Source organism: Suncus etruscus, chromosome 13, assembly GCF_024139225.1.
Source record: "Suncus etruscus isolate mSunEtr1 chromosome 13, mSunEtr1.pri.cur, whole genome shotgun sequence".
In the NCBI taxonomy this organism is placed as follows: Eukaryota; Metazoa; Chordata; class Mammalia; order Eulipotyphla; family Soricidae; genus Suncus; species Suncus etruscus.
This window is the reverse complement of record NC_064860.1, coordinates 16,242,501-16,263,421: the sequence shown is the minus strand read 5'-3', so window position 1 is coordinate 16,263,421 and position 20,921 is coordinate 16,242,501. Positions and strand designations below refer to the sequence as shown.

General features: G+C 43.1%; 1 protein-coding gene across 1 annotated transcript in view; it reads left to right on the top strand.

Annotated features, from left to right (window-relative positions):
* GK5 (glycerol kinase 5) overlaps positions 1–20,921 on the top strand; it is a 59,378-nt gene that overhangs the window by 20,260 nt on the left and 18,197 nt on the right. Inside the window, exons 5-11 of the mRNA XM_049785381.1 lie at positions 5,003–5,134; positions 10,789–10,864; positions 11,630–11,691; positions 11,782–11,855; positions 12,039–12,099; positions 14,364–14,490; positions 19,379–19,483. Coding sequence (XP_049641338.1) covers positions 5,003–5,134; positions 10,789–10,864; positions 11,630–11,691; positions 11,782–11,855; positions 12,039–12,099; positions 14,364–14,490; positions 19,379–19,483 — 637 coding nt within the window. The remainder of the gene's footprint in view (positions 1–5,002; positions 5,135–10,788; positions 10,865–11,629; positions 11,692–11,781; positions 11,856–12,038; positions 12,100–14,363; positions 14,491–19,378; positions 19,484–20,921) is intronic.

Sequence of the window (20,921 nt, the reverse complement as noted above, 5' to 3'; positions counted from 1 at the left end):
TGAGCCTTTTGACTCCTCTGAGTAGAAAAATTGGCAAACATGCCAACATGGACAGTTTGGCATATGTGGCTCAATGCCCCTTATGGATCCTTAGGTTCGTTGGCCAAGCATTCCGGAAGTGGTTAGCACATAGATCCCAGAGCTAGTCTGAGGTTATTGAAAGCCTATTATGACTTATACTTCTTGGTGGATGTGAGAGTGTGAATGTGTGTGAGTGTGTGTATATGTTTGTATGTTCAATCCTGGGCAGCTTTTCCACATGTTCACATGTAGCCACAGTCAAGACTCTGGGAAGTTCTCTGGCCTTAAGGATTCTTCGGCTCCTCCATGCGCCAGTCTCATTTTGCTCCTGTTCATAACACACCCCTCCCAAGCTTGCCATCTGTCCTCTATGGAAATGATTTTCTCCTGTCAAAATCTCATGAGGTAAAGTGATGAAGGGGTGTTGGCAACCCTGGCCCCATGATCGTTATTTGCTCTTCTCCTGATTCTCAGGGCTTTGCTCTCCTTGGAGCATGAATCCCCTCTTTGTCCCAGATCCCCATCCCTTTCTGCCCCTGCTAAAACCTTGCCTGTCTGCTCTTGTCTTCCCTCTACCCCCAGTTTTCTTTTTCACCTTTGGGGCTCCCTCCTGCTATCCTTTTGTCCAGTTCATTTCTTCCTTTCTGGACCCAGCTTCAAGTTTCCTTCCTTAATTGCTCCCCTGTGGGTTCCCCTCCTTAACCCCCATACACACACACACATACACACACACACACATTCTCTCTCTCTCTCTCTCTCTCTCTCTCTCTCTCTCTCTCTCTCTCTCTCTCTCTCTCTCTCTCTCTCTCTCTCTCTCTCTCTCTCTCTCTCTGTCAGTCCTTGTTTTCTTTCCAGTACTGATCATGTTTCAAGGATTCTAAGTCATATTTTGTTTGGTTTTGGTGGGGCCATACCCAGTGGTGTTCAGGGCATATTCCTGACTCTGTGTTCAGAAATTATTCCTGGCAGGGATTGGGAGACCGTATGGGGTTCTGGGAATCCAACCCAGGTTGACTGCATGCAGAGCAAGTGCCTTACCCACTGTACTATCTCTTTGGTCCTTGAGCCAGACATTTTCAACTCAAACTTTAATGAAGTTATTTGTTTACTAATAAGAAGTTGTAAGAAGTAATGCAGGGGGCCAGAGTAATAGTACAATAGTACAATGGACAGGGCATTGACCTTGCATGTGGCTGACCCATATTCAATCCTCAACATCCCATATGATCCTTCAATTACCAAGAGTACTTCTTGAGTACAGAGCCAGGAGTAAGCCCTGAGCATTGCTGGGCCTGGCCCAACTCCTGTCACCCCTCGAAAAGAAAATAATGCAGATGGGGCCGGCGAGGTGGCGCTAGAGGTAAGGTGCCTGCCTTGTAAGTGCTAGCCAAGGATCAGGACCACAGTTCGATCCCCCGGCATCCCATATAGTCCCCCCAAGCCAGGGGCAATTTCTGAGTGCTTAGCCAGGAGTAACCCCTGAGCATCAAACGGGTGTGGCCCGAAAAACCAAAAAAAAAAAAAAAAAAAAAGAAAATAATGCAGAGGTTCCTAAAACTGAGGTGCTAGATTTATTTGGCTACAGGAAAAGGATCACTTAGTTTTCCCTTCCCATTTATCTTCATTAAGCAAACAGAAAGCATCCTAATTGCTCCCAAGGCTACAATTGCTGGCTGATTAACACACACACACACACACATACACACACACATACACACACACAGAAATACACACAGACACACACACACTGGGAAGCACAGGAGTGGATACATCACAGTTTCTCCTACAAGGGACCTTGTAGAGAACCTGATGTTATACTGAAAATATTGTCATGCCATAGATTTACCCATGCACTTTCTTCACATTTCCCTATTATGACTTCTTGGTGGGCATGAGAGTGTGAATGTGTGTGAGTGTGTTTGTGTGTGAGTGTATGTGTATGTTTGTAGACTCATTGCTGGGCAGCTTTTCCACATGTTCACTCTAGGAAGTTCTGTGGCCTTAAGGATCCTTCTGCTCCTCCATGCTCCAGTCTCATTTTGCTCCTGTTCATAACACACCCCTCCCAAGCTTGCCATCTGTCCTCTATGGAAATGATTTTCTCCTGTCAAAATCTCACGCATGTGGCATCCTGCACTATAAATCATTTCAGGATTTGCTTTTCTTCTCACTAGTATTATGGAGAGTCCAGGTCATGGGTAGTAACATGTTCCTTTGTTCATTGCTGGGTTGCAGTTACTGATACAGGTGGACTACCTGTTGAAGGAACAGTGAGCTAGTTTCCAATACAAAGGAAGTTCAGAACATTCAGGCTGGAGTCATAGTACAGCTGGCAGGGAGTTTGCTTTGTATATGACTGACCTGGGTTCCATCTCCTGCACCATATGTGGTCCTCTGAGCCCCAGGTATAGGAGTGACCCCTGAGTATAGAGCCAGGAATAAGCCCTGGGTATGTCTCCAAAAAATAAAAACACTAAATAAGCAAATGGGACTATGCCAAATTTAAGAGTTTTTGCTTAACAAAAGAAACAGGGTCAAAAAATAAGATTGCTAACTGAATGGCAGAAAATATTCTCATTAGAGCCTTTCTTTTTACTTTCTTTCTTTCTTTCTCTCTCTCTTTCTTTCTCTCTCTCTTTCTTTCTTTCTCTCTCTCTGTCTCTCTGTCTCTCTCTCTGTCTCTTTTCTTTTTTTTTTTTTTTTTGGTTTTGGGGCCACACCCATTTGATGCTCAGGGGTTACTCCTGGCTATGTGCTCAGAAATCGCCCCTGTCTTGGGGGACCATATGGAACGCCAGGGGATCGAACTGTGGTCCGTCCTACGCGAGCGCTTGCAAGGCAGACACCTTACCTCTAGCACCACCTTCCCGGCCCCTCTCTCTCTTTTCTTTTTCTTTTTGGACCACACCCGGCAACACTCAGGGGTTCTTCCTGGCTCTATGCTCAGAAATTGCTCCTGGCAGGTTTGGGGGACCATATGGGATGCCAGGATTTGAACCACTGTCTTTCTGCATGCAAGGCAAATGCCCTACCTCTATGCTATCTCTCTGGCCCTGTTAGAGCCTTTCTTAAACTATAAAAAAAATCCAAAGGTGTGTGGACAATTTTTTAAATTACTTTTATAACATTTTTTTTGTGTGGTTTTTGGGTCACACCCGGCAGTGCTCAGGGGTTATTCCTGGCTCCATGCTCAGAAATTGCTCCTGGCAGGCACAGGGGACCATATGGGACGCCGGGATTTGAACTGATGACCTTCTGCATGAAAGGCAAATGCCTTACCTCCATGCTATCTCTCCGGCCCCACATTTTTTATTTTTATAAATTTGTTAAGAGGAGATTGGAGAGATAGTATAGTAGGTAGATTGTATGTGGCAAACCCGGGTTCAATCCTCTGCACTACAGATAAAAAGTCTCCAAACACCACTAAGTGTGATCCTTGAGTGTAGAGGCAGGAGTAAGCCCTGAGCACATCCAGGTGTGGCCAAACCCCCACCTCCACCCCAATACTGTAAGAAATATCAATAATGCAGAAGGTTTGAACTCTGAACAAGAATGAAGAGGAAGTTAAGTATGTAGGCTTTCATTTATAGGTAGAGAGTGAATGTAGCAGTCTGAATCTCTAATAGAAATGGCATATTGTGGTCACAGTTGATAAAGTTTGCTAAGAGATTGAATTTAAATGTTCACACCCATTAAAAGGTAAAAATTGTTCCAATTAATGGATCACATTGTTGAAAGTAAAGGAAAAAAGACATGATTAAAATGTGGGTAGTAGAATCCACACATGTTTTTGATGGATGTGCTGTGCAGAGAGGAGGTGGAATTTCTTTTACTCTTTTAAATAATAATCAGAATATTTATACACTTACTTTTGGTGGAGGGTTAAGGATTAGCAGAGAAAAAAATCCAAGAAGTAGATCAATTCTTCATAAGTGAATGTCTTATAAAACATCAGCCTTAAGAGCTAATTTTTTAAAAATTAATATCTTTATTTAAGCACCATGATTACAAATATGTTTGTAGTTGGGTTTGTTATATTCAAGGATACCCCCCTTCACCAATTCAATATTCCCACCACCAATGCTCCCCATTTCCCTACTCTACCACCCCCTGCCTGTATTCGAAACAGGCATTCCTTTTCTTTCACTCACTACCATTGTCATGATAGTTGTCAGTGTAGTTATTTCTCTAACTGAACTCACCACTCTTTGCAGTGGTAAGTAGAAGCTAACTTATAATCTGTGTCATTGTCATAAGTGGCTAGACAAAGTGTTGGGAATTTTCTTTAGTATTTTTTTTATAAACCATAAAATTCAAAACTAATTTTCTACATAAGGACTTTAGAATATATTATTAAAGATGTTGATTAAGTAACATTGTAGATTTCGTCTTGGTTGTCAGATAAGATTATCAATATTAATAGATACTATCAGCTTCAAATGTTAAGTATTTAATGTCTAGCTATATTTCCTAATTAACTAGTACTATTTTAAGTAAAAGCATATTTCTAGAGCTAGAGTGAGAACTCAAAGGAGGCCTAGGTTTGATCCCTAGGATTACACATCTCCTGAGCACTGCTGGGAGAGAGTCCTGGGCAGAGAGATGGGAGTAGCCCTCAAATACCACCAGGAGTGGCTCAAGCCCACTCTTCCCCTTAGCTCACAGACTTGCAAAAATTATATTTCTTTTTCCCCTTGACTCTTTCCTTTAACTCCCATAGGTAAAAATAAAGAGGTAAGAAATACTTATTTTAGAAAGGCTTTGTAAGTATAGCAAAGCCTCTGAGGTTTACTAAAAAAGTTCACAGTATGTATCTTTTACGTATTAGAATATAAATCGTTCACCTGGGATGATATTGTACTTGATTTTCCTGAGTGCCAGCAAACTCTGTAAGTTTATGAACTTGTTCTTGGGAGTTCAGAAACATATCAGACACCCTAAATGCAAGTACATTTTCCTAAAATATCTTCTTTGTCCATAGCTAATCAACACTTCCAGTCAATTGCTTCACTTTTTCACCAGAAGTAAACGGTGGTTCGCAGTCAGCCTGTTCAAATTCACGACCCAGCATGTTTCTCTGAGATTAGCCTGGGTTTTGCAGAATCTTGTGGAGGTAAGACGCAATATGTGTGTGGAGATAGAGTGGGGGCAGGAAAAACACTAAGGAAATAAGGGAAGGGAAATCATTGCTTCTTCAATGGGAGAGTATGTGTCTGTTACACACTAAGATGGAAGACAAGGACTCTTTAGTTGTTTTCTTAAAAGCTGTGTGATGAATGATGATAGCACATATTGAAAGGGAGTCCAGTGAAAATGTGCAGCCATTTATGGATTTGGTCATTTGCAACTTATATATCTTGGAATAACCATAGAGCTAGAGTAGCCAACACTGTCACATTCTCTTTTGCTTTGTCATTTGTGTGTACTTCTTAACACTGTCATTTTACCTGAATATATTTTGAGCTTTGTATAAATGAATTCATAGAGCATTTATGCTTTTGTATCTGACTTCTTGGGCAGAGAGAGTTATGCTATACCTGACAGTGCTTAAGGGTTACTCCTGGCAGTGCTCGGGGGACCATATAGGGTGTTGGGGATCAAACTTGGGTCAGCCACATGCAAGGCAAATGCCATACTTGTACTATTTCTCCAGCCCCAATATATGACTTCTTAGCTTAATTTTTGATTTTTAAAATGTATTCATGTGGTGTGTTTCCTTTTTTACATTGCTATTTAGTGTTTAGTATATGACTTTTCCATACATATGATCAGTTTATTTAAACATTCTGTTTGAGGGTATTTGAATTATTGCCAGTTGAGGGCATTTTAAATAAGGTTGTCTCCTTATATAGAAATTCTGCATACATAGAAATTCTTTTTTTGACTTACAGAGAAATTTTTTCTGTGTACCTGAGAGATAGTACAGGGGTTACAACCAATCCTAGTTTGATTTCCTGTAATCCCCGTACCACCAGGTATGACCCCTAAAAACAGAACCAGAAGTAAGCCTTGGGCACTAGTGGGTGTTCATAAAAAGGGGGGGTGCCAGAGAGATAGCACAGTGGTAGGGCATTTGCCTGCATGCAGAAGGATGGTGGTTCAAATCCCAGCATCCCACATGGTCCCCCGAGCCTGCCAGGAGCAATTTCTAAGTGTAGAGCCAGGAGTAACCCCTGAACGCAGCCAGGTGGGACCCAAAAACATAAAATCAAACAAACAAAAAAAGTTGGGGGAGAGACAATCTAATCTAACATTCTACTTTGGAAAAGATTAATCAACTAACCCAAAGCTAGTAAAAGATAAGAATTATAAAGACTAAAATGGAAAACAAAACAAACAAAAGGAAACTGAAAACCGTTTTAAAAAAGTCAATAAAACTTGAACATGGCTAATCCTTAAAAAATATAAATTAGGGCCCGGAGAGATAGCACAGCGGCGTATGCCTTGCAAGCAGCCGATCCAGGACCAAAGGTGGTTGGTTCGAATCCCGGTGTCCCACATGGTCCCCCATGCCTGCCAGGAGCTATTTCTGAGCAGACAGCCAGGAGTAACCCCTGAGCACCGCCAGGTGTGGCCCAAAAAACAAACAAACAAAAAAAAATAAAAAATAAAAAAAAATATATATATATATAAATTAGCTAAGCAACGAAAAAGGAAGACCCAGATAATTAAAATTATGAATGAAGGAGAACATTAATTATGACCTCATAGAGATAAAAAGTAGTTTCATACTAAAACAATTTCAGTCAAACATCTAGATAAACTTAGATCAAATGGAAAATTTCCTAGAAATGCACGAATCACCAACTGAGAAAAAATGAGTAGCTTAGTTAGTCCTGCTGTCAAAACTGGAACTGTTGGGCCCAGAAAGATAGCACAGCAGTGTTTGCCTTGTGAGCAGCCGATCCAGGACCAAAGGTGGTTGGTTCGAATCCCAGTGTCCCATATGGTCCCCCGTGCCTGCCAGGAGCTATTTCTGAGCAGACAGCCAGGAGTAACCCCTGAGCACTGCCGGGTGTGGCCCAAAAACCAAAAAAAAAAAAACCGGAACTGTTCTAGAATCACAATTTCTAAATTTAAGAAGTTAAAATTTAATATTTTCTCTAAGTGTTGCATGTTTAAATGGTATTGCCAGTTGATGGATTCTTTTTTTGTTTGTTTTTTTGTTTTTGTTTTTCGGGCCACACCCATTTGATGCTCAGGGGTTACTCCTGACTAAGCGCTCAAAAATCGCCCCTGGCTTGGGGGGACCATATGGGATGCCGGGGGATCGTGGTCCTTCCTTGGCTAGCGCTTGCAAGGCAGACACCTTACCTCTAGTGCCACCTCACCGGCCCCCAGTTGATGGATTCTTTTAAAATACAGTTCACCCTTGGGACTGGAACAGTGGCACAGTGGTAGGGCATTTGCCTTGCACACAGTTGACCTAGGACAGACCGTGGTTCAATCCCCTGGCGTCCCATGTGGATGCCCATATTTCACCAGGTGTGGCCCCCCAAATAAATAAATAAAATACAATTCACCTTGAAGTATTTCTATTTACTATTCTGTTTATCTTATTTATTTAGAAAGCACTATTTTTGTTTTGTTTTGTTTTTTGGGCCACACCCAGTGACACTCAGGGTTTATTCCTGGCTACGCACTCAGAAATTGCTCCTAGTTTGGGGGACCACATGGGTTGCCGGGGGGGATTGAACCACAGTCCGTCCTAGGCTAGCACTGGCAAGGCAGATGCCTTACCGCTCCGCATCACCACTCTGGCCCCAGCAAGAATATTTTTAGACTCAGGGCTCTCTGGGTTTTTGTTTTTCTTTTTGTTTTGTTTTGTTTTGTTTTGTTTTGTTTTGTTTTGTTTTTTGGCTGTTCAGGCATTGAACCTAGGGCCTGGTCCATAAAATATTTAGCTACATTCTCAGCAACAAACAAAGCATTTTGTTTAGGTGCCATGCCCAGTGATGTTTACGGTTTATTCCTAGCTGTACTAAAGTGTAGTGGGAACCTTATGCCCCAAACTGAAGGGATTGGGAAATAAGGGGCTGGAAGCAAGCTGACATAGGAAATAATTCATATAAGGTTAGAAAGATAAAACAAGTTCAGGAATTTCCACCACAAGCAATCTGCAAGCAGATAAAAGGTACCAGCAGGCAGACAGGCTAGCTGTGGACTCAAACTGGAAGGAGTCAAACTGGAGGGACAAGCACGTGCAAAGAAGAATTGTCCTGGGGCCAGAGAGATAGCACAGCAGTGTTTGCCTTGCAAGCAGCCTATCCAGAACCTAAGGTGGTTGGTTCGAATCCCAGCGTCCCATATGGTCCCCTGTGCCTGCCTGCGGCTATTTCTGAGCAGATAGCCAGGAGTGACCCCTGAGCACTGCAGGGTGTGGCCCAAAAACAAAAACAAAAACAAACAAACAAAAAAGAATTGTCTAGTGTAAGAACCGGTTACTCCAACACAAAGGAATTACTTCTGGTAGGACTTGGAGAACCCTAGGGGATGCCAGAGCTCCATTCTCGGTTGACCACATGTCAAGTGCCCTATTCATTCCAACCCCAATAAACATAATTTTCTTAAAATAATATTTTTATTTATTTTGTGGGTAGCTTAAGTTTTATTATAGTTTGAGTAATAGTGCATTAATGGGTGCATTAGTGCAGAGTATATGGTATTAATGTAGTTACTGTACCCCACCATCACCACTACAGTGCCCATATCCTCTATCACTCTTCTCTTGTGCCCTCGGTCCAGTTTCTTCCCCCACTCGCTCCAGGGTTGTGGAATTATTATGGTTATCCAGGGTCAAGACTTTGTTACTGTTTGGCATTTTTCCCTTGTTTTTGTCTCTATGTCCCATAGATGCTTAAGAAGATCAGGTTATTTGTTCTTCTCCCTCAGATTGGCTTTGCCCCAGCAAATGCCCACTAGTTCTATCTGCATTGCAGCCAACTGCCTGGTCCCATGGTTTCTTGGAGCTGCCTAGCATTCCATTGGGTATCTATGCCACAGCTTCTTTACCCCTTCATGTCATTCGACATTTAGGTGTTTTCCGTATCCTGGAGTTAGCATTATTTTTGAGCATCAGCTGTCTGCCAGGAGCCAGCGTGGGTGTTGAGGTTATAAGCATGAATACTGTATTAATCCTGCCCTTCAGGAGTTGGGAGTCTCAGGATGTGCTTATGGAAACCATAGCAAGACCAGGAAATGTTTATCTGAAAAGGTAAATAAAATTTAAAATTCTAGAGCCAGAGAGATCGTACAGAAGTAAAGAGTATGTGCCTTACAAGTGGCCAACCCCAGTTTGAATCTCAGCACTCATGGTCTCCTGAGCACTATAGGGGTTATTCCTGAGCACAGAGCCAGGAAGAGTTCCTGTCCACTGTGTGTCGTGTGGTCTAACATCCCCAAGCCTCAGCCCCACTGCTCAAATAAGTTAGAAATCCCAGGAATAGGGGCCGGAGTGATAGCACAGCAGTAGAGCTTTTGTCTTGCATGTGGCCCACCCAGGATAGACGTAGGTTCGATTCCCAGCATCCCATATTGTCCCCCAAGACTGCCAGGAGCAATTTTTTAGTGCAGAGCCAAAATAATCCCTGAGCACCACCACCGGGTATGTCCCAAAACAAAAAAGATAAAAAAAAAAAAGAGAGAAATTCCAGGACTAATTACTAAGCATTACTGGTTGTGGCCAAAACCTTAAAAATATAAAAGTTAGAAATCCCTAAGATTTAGGGAATTGCTTTTGCATATAGTCTTAAGTACCTTCTCCACTACCTGGATTAAAGAGGCATCTCTTGTTTGGAATGTTGTTTGCTAAAGGTTGAGAGAGATTTTTATGTAAAATGTCAGGCAGTCATTTTATTTTATTTGTGGTACCAAGGCTTCACATATAGAGTATAGAGTCTAACATCTGTCCCCAGCCTAGAAGATATTTGTTATCTGAGATCATTTTCATAGCCTGGTTATATGTTTGGGCTTCGAAGGCCACAAGGCTTCTGTTATTGTTTGTGATAGCAGCTCTAGGTTATGAAACTTGTGAGCTGAACTACACAAGGCTTCATTTGTGGATGCTGAAGCTTGATTTTCATATATCACAAGGTGTTGTATTTTCTCAAGGCCTGTAAGAAATTGTGATTGAGGGGCCAAAGCAAGAGCACAGTGGTACGGTGTTTGCCTTGCACATGACTTACCAGTACGGACCTGGGTTTGATCCCCCGTGTCCTATATGGTCCTCCAAGCCAGGAGCGATTTCTGAGTGCAGAGCCAGGAGTAACATCTGAGCATCACTGGGTGTGGCCCAAAACAAAACAAAACAAAACCAATTTTAATTGCATGTGTTTGTGTATGTGTTTGTATGGTGCTGGATGAACCTCGGATCTCATGCTTGCAAAGTCTGTGCTTTATCACTGAGCTATATTTCTGGCCTTTAAAATTCATTCTTACATATACTTTAACAGGTGAAAGGCTACGTATGACCTGTGTGCGGAACACTGTGTTTTGTGCTAGGCTGTTTCTATTTAGACATATTTATATGTGAAAACTAAGAGATGATGGATAGATAGATAGATAGATAGATAGATAGATAGATAGATAGATAGATAGATAGATAGATATAGATAATGTAACATGTAATACATGTGCGATAATAAAAGTAGTTTTTCATACCTTGTGATATTTGTTTAGAACTTGGGGCATATTTTATAAACTGTTTCTCTACCTGAATAGGAACCAAAACTTAAGTTTGCCTCTTATATTTGCTATTCTATTTTGAAGGTGAAAAAGGCCATTGAGGAAGAAAATTGCTGCTTTGGGACCATTGATACCTGGTTGTTACATAAGCTCACAAAAGGTACCAACACTTTATATCAGATCCCTGCAACTTACTGATGAAAAACAGTTCCTCTAAGAAATGACCCAGGGTCCTGGGACCAGAGAGAGTACAGGCTGAAAGCACATGTGATTTATATGGTCAATCCTGGTTCTATATGTCCCTAAGCATCATTGGATACAGTCTAGAGATCCCCCTTCCAAGAACCACAGGGTGAACCAGATACTCTCTGGCATCACAGGGCCTGTCTTAGGTTTAACAAGTATTGAACCCCCAGTCCACTTGCCCAAGGGGAAAGCCATGCCCCCCTTATAACCAAAAATAATGACATTTCCTTTTGTTTCTTCCTAAACATACTTTCCCTTGTTACCCTAATGACAGTAGGTCATAGCAAAGGGAGAGTGATTTCAGATTTGTGTACAAAGAGGAAGGTTTAAAATTGTGATGCAACCTCAACTGTTGTGCAGAGGTCACTTTCAATGGCAGTAAGACTTGGATTCAGCCCCAGACCTACATTGTAGCTACTGGATCCTGGCTGGGGGTGGGAATGGGGGGAGTCACACTGTCTCTCTGAAGCCCTTTCCTCCTTTTTTGACATCATTCTTGCATGGAGGTTAGGCCATTCCCAGGAGAGGTACTAGCATGCTTCCCATGCTCTGAGGACTCATCAGCTAGGAGACAGCTGCAGAGAAATTCCCCTTTGGGCATGATTTTGAGGGCAGAAAGTTCCACAGGAGCAGAGACTAGGATTAAAGTTTTGATATTTCATTTCCCACACACATTTAGGCGCTGAGTTTGCCACGGATTTTTCCAATGCAAGTACAACTGGACTCTTTGACCCTTATGAGGTAAAGTGGGGTGTTTTCTCTCCTTTCTGCATGGCTAACTCGGGTGTCACTTATTGGATGTGGCTTCTGACGACATGTCTTCATACTCAGATGTGTTGGAGCAGTTTTATCACCTCCCTTCTCTCCATCCCGCTCTCCCTCCTGCCTCCCGTCAGGGACACGAGGTAAGGCTGACACCAGGTCATCAGCATGGTCTCTGTTCCTCAGTGTAGAAAGACTAATCATGTAGATATTGCTTGTTGCTTGTGTGGCTTTGGGTGGGAGGGGGCATTTGGGAACCATTTTCTGCTGCGTTTTGGAGCTGCTGGTAGTCATAAAGATCTAACTTCCTTTGTCATTGTTTGAAGCCAAAATTTCGGATTCGTGGATGAAGAGATCTTTGGTGTGCCTATACCAATAGTGGCCTTGGTAAGTCAAACTCTTAGTAGTCTGGTTTATACTATGAATTCCTGTTATGGTATAACCTAATGACTCTATGTGGGTAACTGGGATTAGATTTGATATTTTTATTTGTTTCTATTTTGGTTTAGTTTTAGTTATTGGGCCACAACCAGCAATGTTCAAAGATCACTCCTGGTTTTATAGTCAGGAATCATTCCTGGTGATGTTTGGGGGACCATATGGGATGCTGAGGATTAAACCCAAGTCAGGCACCTGCAAGGGAAGCACCCTAACCACTATACTATCTCTTCAGCCCCAATATTAGACTTGAAAGACAGAGAAAGTCCTTGCAGGATAGCAGTCTGACTTTTTATTTTGGAGCCACACCCAGCTATATTCAGAGATTACTTCTGACACTATGCCCAAAGATCACTCCTGGCAGGGAATGGGAGACCATATTTGGTGCCAGGGATTGAATCATTGGCATTGGCTATGTACAAGACAAACAAGTGCCTTGCCTTAACTGCTGAAATCTCTCCAAGCCCCATTTCTTGGTTGTTATTATTGGTGTTTTGGTTTGGTTTAGCGTACGTAATATTTTCTGGAGAATTATTAAAAATGTTCCTATGGTTGTCTTCTGAATAAAACTTGGTTATCTCTGATACTCTGAGTACACAGAGAAAGAAAGCTTGCAGAAAATAACGCCTGGTTTATATTTGATACAGTATAGCCATGAATGACAAATGGCACATTAAAGATAATTAGAATGTTGTATCTGTGTTTTCCAAAAGGCTTAGTAGCATCTCCCAGTAGAGAACCTTGTGAATGATTTAAGAACGAGATGGTTCTGAGGTTCAAGGATCTTTTCTTTTTTTGGGGGGTGGGGGGAGTCACACCCAGCAGCGCTCAGGGGTTACTCCTGGCAGGCACAGGGGACCATATGGGACGCCGGGATTCGAACCACCATCTACCCTGGATAGGTTGCTTGCAAGGCAAATGCCCTACTGCTGTGCTATCTCTTTGACCCCACAAGGATCTTTTCTCTTGAAAAGACTTGGTCTCTGGCTGCAGGGTTCTGATCTCCCCAGGAGGGTGCCCCTAGTGGACGGTCTGAGTCAACTTTTGCCTTTGCTTTCCTATTGTCTTTAGGCAAGAAGGCCAGACAGAGATCAGGTGGGCAAATGCCACTGTAGTTGGAGGAAGCAGGCGAGACTGGACTAAGCCCTCAGTTACAATTCCACTTCCTAGGAGGATCGGGAGTTCTTGAGAATAAGGGGAAGGATCAGGTTTAGTTTTTTGGGGGGCTGGAAGAGTTAAGAGAGTGAGAAATGTTTTTGTTTGTTTGGGGACCATACCTGGCAGTGAGCAGGTCTGACTTCTGACTCTACACTCAAAGCACATTCCTCTTGGGGCTTGGATGACCATATGGGATGCTAGGGATTGAACTCAAGTCAGCCACCTGCTATCTGCTATACTTAGAGAAGTTTTTTACCTTAAATCATTGTCTAGTTTGTATTTCTGGGTTTTGTGCCATGCCCATATGTGCTTAGGATTTATTCCTGGCTCTGTGCTCAGGGATGGTGCCTAGCAGTGCTCAGGGAACCCTCTTCAGTGCCAGGAATCAAACCCAAGTCAGCCTCATGCAAGGCCTATGCCTTCCCCTCTATGCTCTCTCTCTCTCCAGCCCCACATCGGTACTGGGCTCTATTGACAGACTGTTAGCTTTTCATGGTTTTTTGTTTGGGGGATCACAATCAGTGACGCTCAAGACTTACTACTCTAGCTCTGTGTTCAGGAATAACATCTGCTGGTGCTCAAGGACCATATGGGATACCAGGGATCAAACCCGGTCAGCCACATGCAAGGCAAATGCCTTCCCCACTGTGCTAGCTCTCCAGTCCCAACCACTAGCTTTCCTTTTGCTGAAGTCCCTGGCTGGATACTTTCTGGTATTGACCAGCCTCCACTAACAGTCAGACAGACCCATCTCTCTTCTTGGAAGAGAAATCTGAGGTCAGTTGAAGGTGGACAGTCCTCATCTCCTTTCCCTCACGTAACTTGTGTTCCAAACTTCCCTGAAGATATCACATAGTAAGGGGTCCTTCCCTGGTCTCTCCTCAATTTCATATGTGTCACTCCAGTGGCTCTTCTCCAACAACTGCAATACCTTGTTCTCTCCAAGGACCACCTAGTTTTGTTGTATTTTGTTATGAAGAAGGAAAAGGAGGAGAGGTAAAGAGAGTTTGGGGCTGTGAGGCAGCAGCCAGGGTATGACCTACTGCCTGTTGCAGGTGGCCGACCAGCAGTCTGCCATGTTTGGGGAGTGCTGCTTTCAGCCCGGGGATGTGAAGCTGACCATGGGCACTGGGACATTTCTGGACATTAACACTGGAAGTCAGCCGCAGCAGAGCATCGGAGGTAAGCAATGATCTATATCCTCGGCTGTCATGTAGCATAATTCACACTCAAGATGCTATTTATCCATTTGCCTCACTTTTAAGATATTTTGTTTGTTTGTTTGTTGGGGACCATCATGGTTGCACCTCGAAGTGCTCAAGGATACTATAAAGTGCCAGGAATCACCTGGGGACCTGAGCATCACCTATGTCCAGCTCTATGAACCATCTAGCTTGTCCACTGCTTTCCCATTTTAACAATTTTCTTTTAACATTTTGTTGTTGTTTGAGGACCACATCCAGCAGTGCTCAGGGATTACTTCTGACTCTGCACTCATGAATAACTCCTGGTGGTGCTCAGGGGACCATATAGGATGCTGAGGAAGGGACCCAGGGTTGGGAACATACAAGGCAAGTACCCTACCTGCTGTGCTATCACTCAAGCCCCTTCTCTTCACATTTTTTAATCTTTTGTTGTGAAAGAAATAGCTCCCAGGAATACTCAGGAGACACAGGAACCCCCCAGAGAGTCTCAGCCAACCAAACCATAGTTCAGTGCCAGAGACAGAGCCAGTGCCAGAGCGATAGTATTGCGGGTAGGGCATTTGCCTTGCTTATGGCTAACCTGAATTCGATTCCTGGCATCCCATATGTCCCCTGAGCCTACCGGGAGTGATTCCTGAGTGCAAAGTCAGGAGTAACCCTGAGCATCACCGGATGTGGCCTAAAAGCCAAATGACGACAACAACAAAAATTAATGGACCAAAGGATGCTGCTCAGGTCCTACAGTGCTGGGGATATGAGTCACCCTGGTACCTTGGGGGCCCTCAAAAATTACCCATCAGTGTTTGGATCATTAGTGTTCGGTGCCAGAAATTGATTATTGGATACATGCAAGCCTTGCACTCTAACCACTGTACTACATCCAGGCCAATTTATTATTATTATTATTCTTAAAAGCATTTTATCCAAAAAAATGTTTTAATAAGAAAGCATGTTATGGGCCAGAGTGATAGTGCAGCAGGTAGGGTGTTTGCCTTTCACACAGCCAACCCAGGTTGGATCTCCAGCATTCAATATAGTCCCTTGAGCCTGCCAGGAGTAATTTCTGAGTGCAGTGCCAAGAAAAACCCCTAAACACTGCCAGGTGTGACCCAAAAGCTGCAGGGGCAGGAAGAGGAGGGGGAAGCACATTAAAATGATAAAGATATTATTGAAAATTTCAGAAAGTTAGAAAGTATTTTGGTTGGCTTCCCAAATATTTACCTACAATATATGTTCTGTGTATTTTTGTTTGTTTGTTTGGGCCACACCCAGCGATGCTCAGGGGTTACTCCTGGCTGTCTGCTCAGAAATAGCTCCTGGCAGGCATGGGGGACCATATGGGACACCGGGATTCGAACCAACCACCTTAGGTCCTGGATCTGCTGCTTGCAAGGCAAACACCGCTGTGCTATCTCTCCGGGCCCTGTTCTGTGTATTTTAAACTTCTTTCTGATCTCTTCGTTTTTTTTTCTTTCTTTCCTTACCAGTTATTTTATGTGCTAGAAGTCTCCTTTCTTTAAAATTTGAGGGGCCAGAGCGATAGGCACAACAAGTGAAGGGTATACCTTGCATGTGGATGACCTAGACTTGATCCTCATCATCCCGTATGTTCCTCTGAGCCCACCCAAATGATTTCTGAATTGTAGCGATAGGAGTAGCCCCTGAGCGTTGCCAAGTATGTCCTCTCAAACAATTAAAAATGTATATATAAATAGTAATAGCACAGCAGGTAGAGCATTTGCCTTGCATGAGGCTGACCTGGATTTAATCCTGGCATTCTATATGCCAGGATTACCCTGGCATACCCAGGATCGCCCCTGAGCCTTCCAGGGGTGATTTCTGAGCACAGAGGTAGGAGTAACCCCTGAGCACTGCCAGTTGTGGCCCATAAACAAAACAAACAGAAAACTCATAAAAATAAAATTTAGGTGTGAACAATACTTATCTAGTGCTTAAAAAATAGTTTGCATTTAAGGGCCAGAGCAGTGGCGCGGAGAGGTAAGGCATTTGCCTTGCCTGCTCTAGCCTAGGACAAATGGCAGTTTGATCCCCTGGCGTCCCATATGGTCCCCAAAGCCAGGAGCTATTTCTGAGTGCATAGCCAGGAATAACCCCTGAGTGTCACTGGGTGTGGCCCCCCAAAAAAAACCAAAAAAATCGTTTGCATTTTATTAGTTATTCTTCCAGTGGTCCTCAAACTATGCCCATGGGCCACATATTGTATTTGTTCCCATTTTGTTTCTTCACTTCAAAATAATTTGTTCATAGTTTTTGTTCTTTCTATAGTCCAGCCCTCCAACAATCTGAGGGACATTGATCTGGCCCCGTTTAAAAAGTTTGAGGACCACTGATGGTCCCTGAAACCTAGCAACTACAAGATCTAGAGAGTAAAACTGCCCATCCAGTGAAGCCAGGGATATTGAGTCAGGACCCTGGACTTAACATGGTTACTGAAAATGAAATTTTAAAAATCGTTTTCCTGACTTTCTCCCCTTTTCAGCTCTTTCTTTTCCCCTAGCAAAGGAGACAGAAATGAGAAAATATGGGTTGTGGTACTATAGAAGTCTTGTTAAGAGATCACAGATGGGCTGGTGGGAATGCCATCTAGTTTAACCTTTATGGAAAGCAATATGGAGATTCCTCCAAAAAACTGGAAATCGAGCTCCCATACGATCCAGCTATACCACTCCTAGGAATATACCCTAGGAACACAAAATAACAATACAAAAAGCCCTTCCTTACACATATATTCATTGCAGCACTATTTACCATAGTAAGACTCTGGAAACAGCCAAGATACCCTTCAACAGATGAATGGCTAAAGAAACTGTGGTACATATACACAATGGAATATTATGCAGCTGTCAGGAGAGATGAAGTCATGAAATTTTCCTATACATGGATGTACATGGAATCTATTATGCTAAGTGAAATAAGTCAGAGAGAGAGAGAGAAAGATGCAGAATGGTCTCACTCATCTATGGATTTTAAGAAAAACGAAAGACATTTTTGCAATAATAATTTTCAGGCACAAAAGAGAGAAAAGCTGGAAGTTACAGCTCACCTCATGAAGCTCACCGCAAACAGGGATGAGTTTAGTTAGAGAAATAACTACGTTTTGAACTATCCTAATAATGAGAATGTACGAGGGAAATAGAAAGCCTGTCTAGAGTACAGGCGGGGGTTGGGTGAGGAGGAGGGAGATTTGGGGACATTGGTGATGGGAATGTTGCACTGGTGATGGGCGGTGTTCTTTACATGACTGAAACCCAAATACAATCATGTATGTAATAAAGTTGGTTAAATAAAAAAAAAAGGGGGGGGCCTGAGCGATAGCGCATTTGCGTTTGCCTTGCAAGCAGCCGATCCAGGACCAAAGGTGGTTGGTTCAAATTCCGGTGTCCCATATGGTCCCCCGTGCCTGCCAGGAGCTATTTCTGAGCAGACAGCCAGGAGTAACCCCTGAGCATCGCTGGGTGTGGCCCAAAAACCAAAAAAAAAAAAGAAAAGAAAAGAAAAAGAGATCACAGATGGAGCCTGTGGGCTGAAGCATACTTGGCCAATGGAAGACCTGGTTGTGATCCCTAGAACTGCAACTGGACCTCCATGCTCCCTCCCAAGCATAAAGCCAATAGTAGCCCCTAATCCTGGCCAAGTGTGCCCCAACCTCGCCAACAACAGTGACAAAAATAACCAGAGATAAATGCATAGTTATTCTCTCATCTAACAAACCAATCTCATCTAACAAACTTTCCTTCCTTCCTTTCTTCCTTTTTTCCTTCCTTCCTTTCTTCCTTCCTCCCTTCCTCCCTTCCTTCCACCTTCCGTCCGTCCGTCCCTCCCTCCCTCCCTCCCTCCCTCCCTTCCTTCCTTCCTTCCTTCCTTCCTTCCTTCCTTCCTTCCTTCCTTCCTTCTTTCCTTCCTTCCTTCTACCCCCTCTCCTTTCTTTCCTCCCTCCCCCCATCCTTTCTTTCCTCCTTCCTGAGAGTTGGACCGTACCTGGCAGTGCGCAAGGGACCCTATGTGTCCCTGGGATTGAATCAATGTCATTCATCTGCTGGGCAAGTGCCTTAACTTTTGTACTCTCTCTCCAGCCCTCAACCTTTAATTTCACTGGTGAAATATAATTCCTGCATTACTAGAGACACAGATATGCCTGTGGCAAGGAAACAGCTGATATTCATTATCCTTTATATGCCAGGAACTAATCTTATATTCATCGAGTGGCTGAGAATTTAGAGGTCTCTGATGCAGATACTTTTATTCTCATTTTAATTTAGTTTTTGTTAATTGAAGCACCATGATTTGCAGTTATTTGAGTTTCAAGTGTACAATATTCCAGCAGCTAATCCTATCACCAGTGTCTATTTCCTTCCACCAGTATTCTCTGTTTTCCTCCCCTCTGCCTCTATGGCATCTACCTTTATTGTTTCTTTTAGGCTCTCTGGTTTCTGATACTGTTACTAATTTGATTTCCTGCCTGATATTTTACTGCCTCTCGGTACCCCTTCTCTCCACTTCCTCCAAAGTGACCACTTCCCTCCACCATTGTGGTGAGTCCCCCCATCCCATCTCAGTCCCATTCCCCCAATGGCATGTTTTCTACTAAAGAACCGTTCTCACACTCTTTGTTTCTGTTGTGAGGCAGACCAATTCACAGTTGGGGAAACTGAGGCTGAAAGATTCGAAACTTGTGTGTCCACAGCTAGTGAGAGGGCTGGGACTGAACTTGGGCATCTGACATCAGTCATGATAGTTTGTTTTTAGTTTTTTGACATTGTCAAAGAGTTCTGTAGTCTGAGTCACTAACAATTTAACCATCACCATGTGGCTTCCATTGTTTATTGGCTTGCTTCTATTTCAAGGCTTTTACCCATTAATTGGGTGGAAGATTGGGCAGGAAGTTGTGTGTTTGGCCGAAAGCAATGCTGGAGACACTGGTAGTGCCATAAAGTGGGCTCAACAATTAGGTAAGTCATCTTTGATCCATATTTCATAGAGCCAACTGGTGGGGTCCAAGAATAGCACAGGATTGTCCATTAGGATGGAAGAAGTGGATTGTCCAAATAAAGAAAATAGTGTGTGCTGTTTTATGATGTTGGGATTGCAAAAGTGAGGAAATAAAGCCAGAGACCATAAGCAATAAAGGATAGGGTTGAGGAGCTAAAACTTAGTGTTTAGGGAGAGATGCCACAGCATAGTTAGAAGATAAGTCAGCAAAAATGAATTTGTAATATGGATTATAAAAGATAATGGAGATAGACTCAAAAGTCTGGATCACATGCTTTCAATGTGAGAAGAACAGATTTAATCTCTGGCACCAAGCAGTCTTTATGAAAACCAAACAAGGTGTAGCCCTAAGCACCACCAAGTGTGGCCCCAAAGCAACACTGAATCAATGAAAATGACCATCAGGAGACAAAAGCTCCAGGTATAAATTATACAGGTATAAATGCTGTTCAGGGAGCTAGAACAATAGCACAGCAAGTAGAGCATTTTCCTTGCACACAGCCAACCTGGTTCAATTCTTGCCCCTCATATGGTCTCCCGAGACTGCCAAGAGTAATTCCTGAGCCAGGAGTAACCTGAGCGCTGCCATGTTTGGCCAAAATCCTGCCCCCAAAAAATGCTCTTCAGGAGCCAGAGAAATAGTACAGGAATTAAAAACTTGCATGCTACCAATCGCAGTTTGGCTTCTGGCACTACATCTGGTCCCCTGAGTACAGCCAGGAATGAGTGCTAAGGCAAAATGCAGATCAAAGTAAATAATCAAAGAAAGACACATTTTATATTGATTTCATCTAGCATTGTCAGAAATGACAGAGTTCAATGGGGCTCAATGCTTGGGAGAATGTAGAGAAAAAATATTTCTTTTGGGATGAATGTTAATGATTATCATATTTCTAGAGGATGGCAGCCATTCATATAGTGGAGACGCTTCCAAGGGCTATTGCTTATTTACTAAGGACATGATCATGTGGGCCAAAGACTCACATCTGCTTGATACAAAAAGTAGAATCAAGTTTCTCCTCAGCATGAAAGTATCTGCCAGTAAATGTCAGCCCCATGAGGGGGCTCAGGATACCCCTCACACATTACTCAGGCACTGTGAGTCTGAGTGACAAGAACCAGAGTGTCAGGTACACACAAGAGGCCATAGAAAAGCTTTGAACTAGAGACCTTTCTTTTGGGAAGCTGGTAATTGGGCTACACTCAGTGGTGCTCATGGCTGATTCCAGGCTCTGTACTCAGGAATCACACACCCAGGTCAGCCCTGTGCATGACAAGTGCTCTACCCACTTTATTATCACTCCACCCCCCCATATATACTTTATTTTTCCTTAAGAAAAATGGATCTGATTAGACTATTCAGAGATTCACATATTTCAAGTGTGCACTGAAATGTTT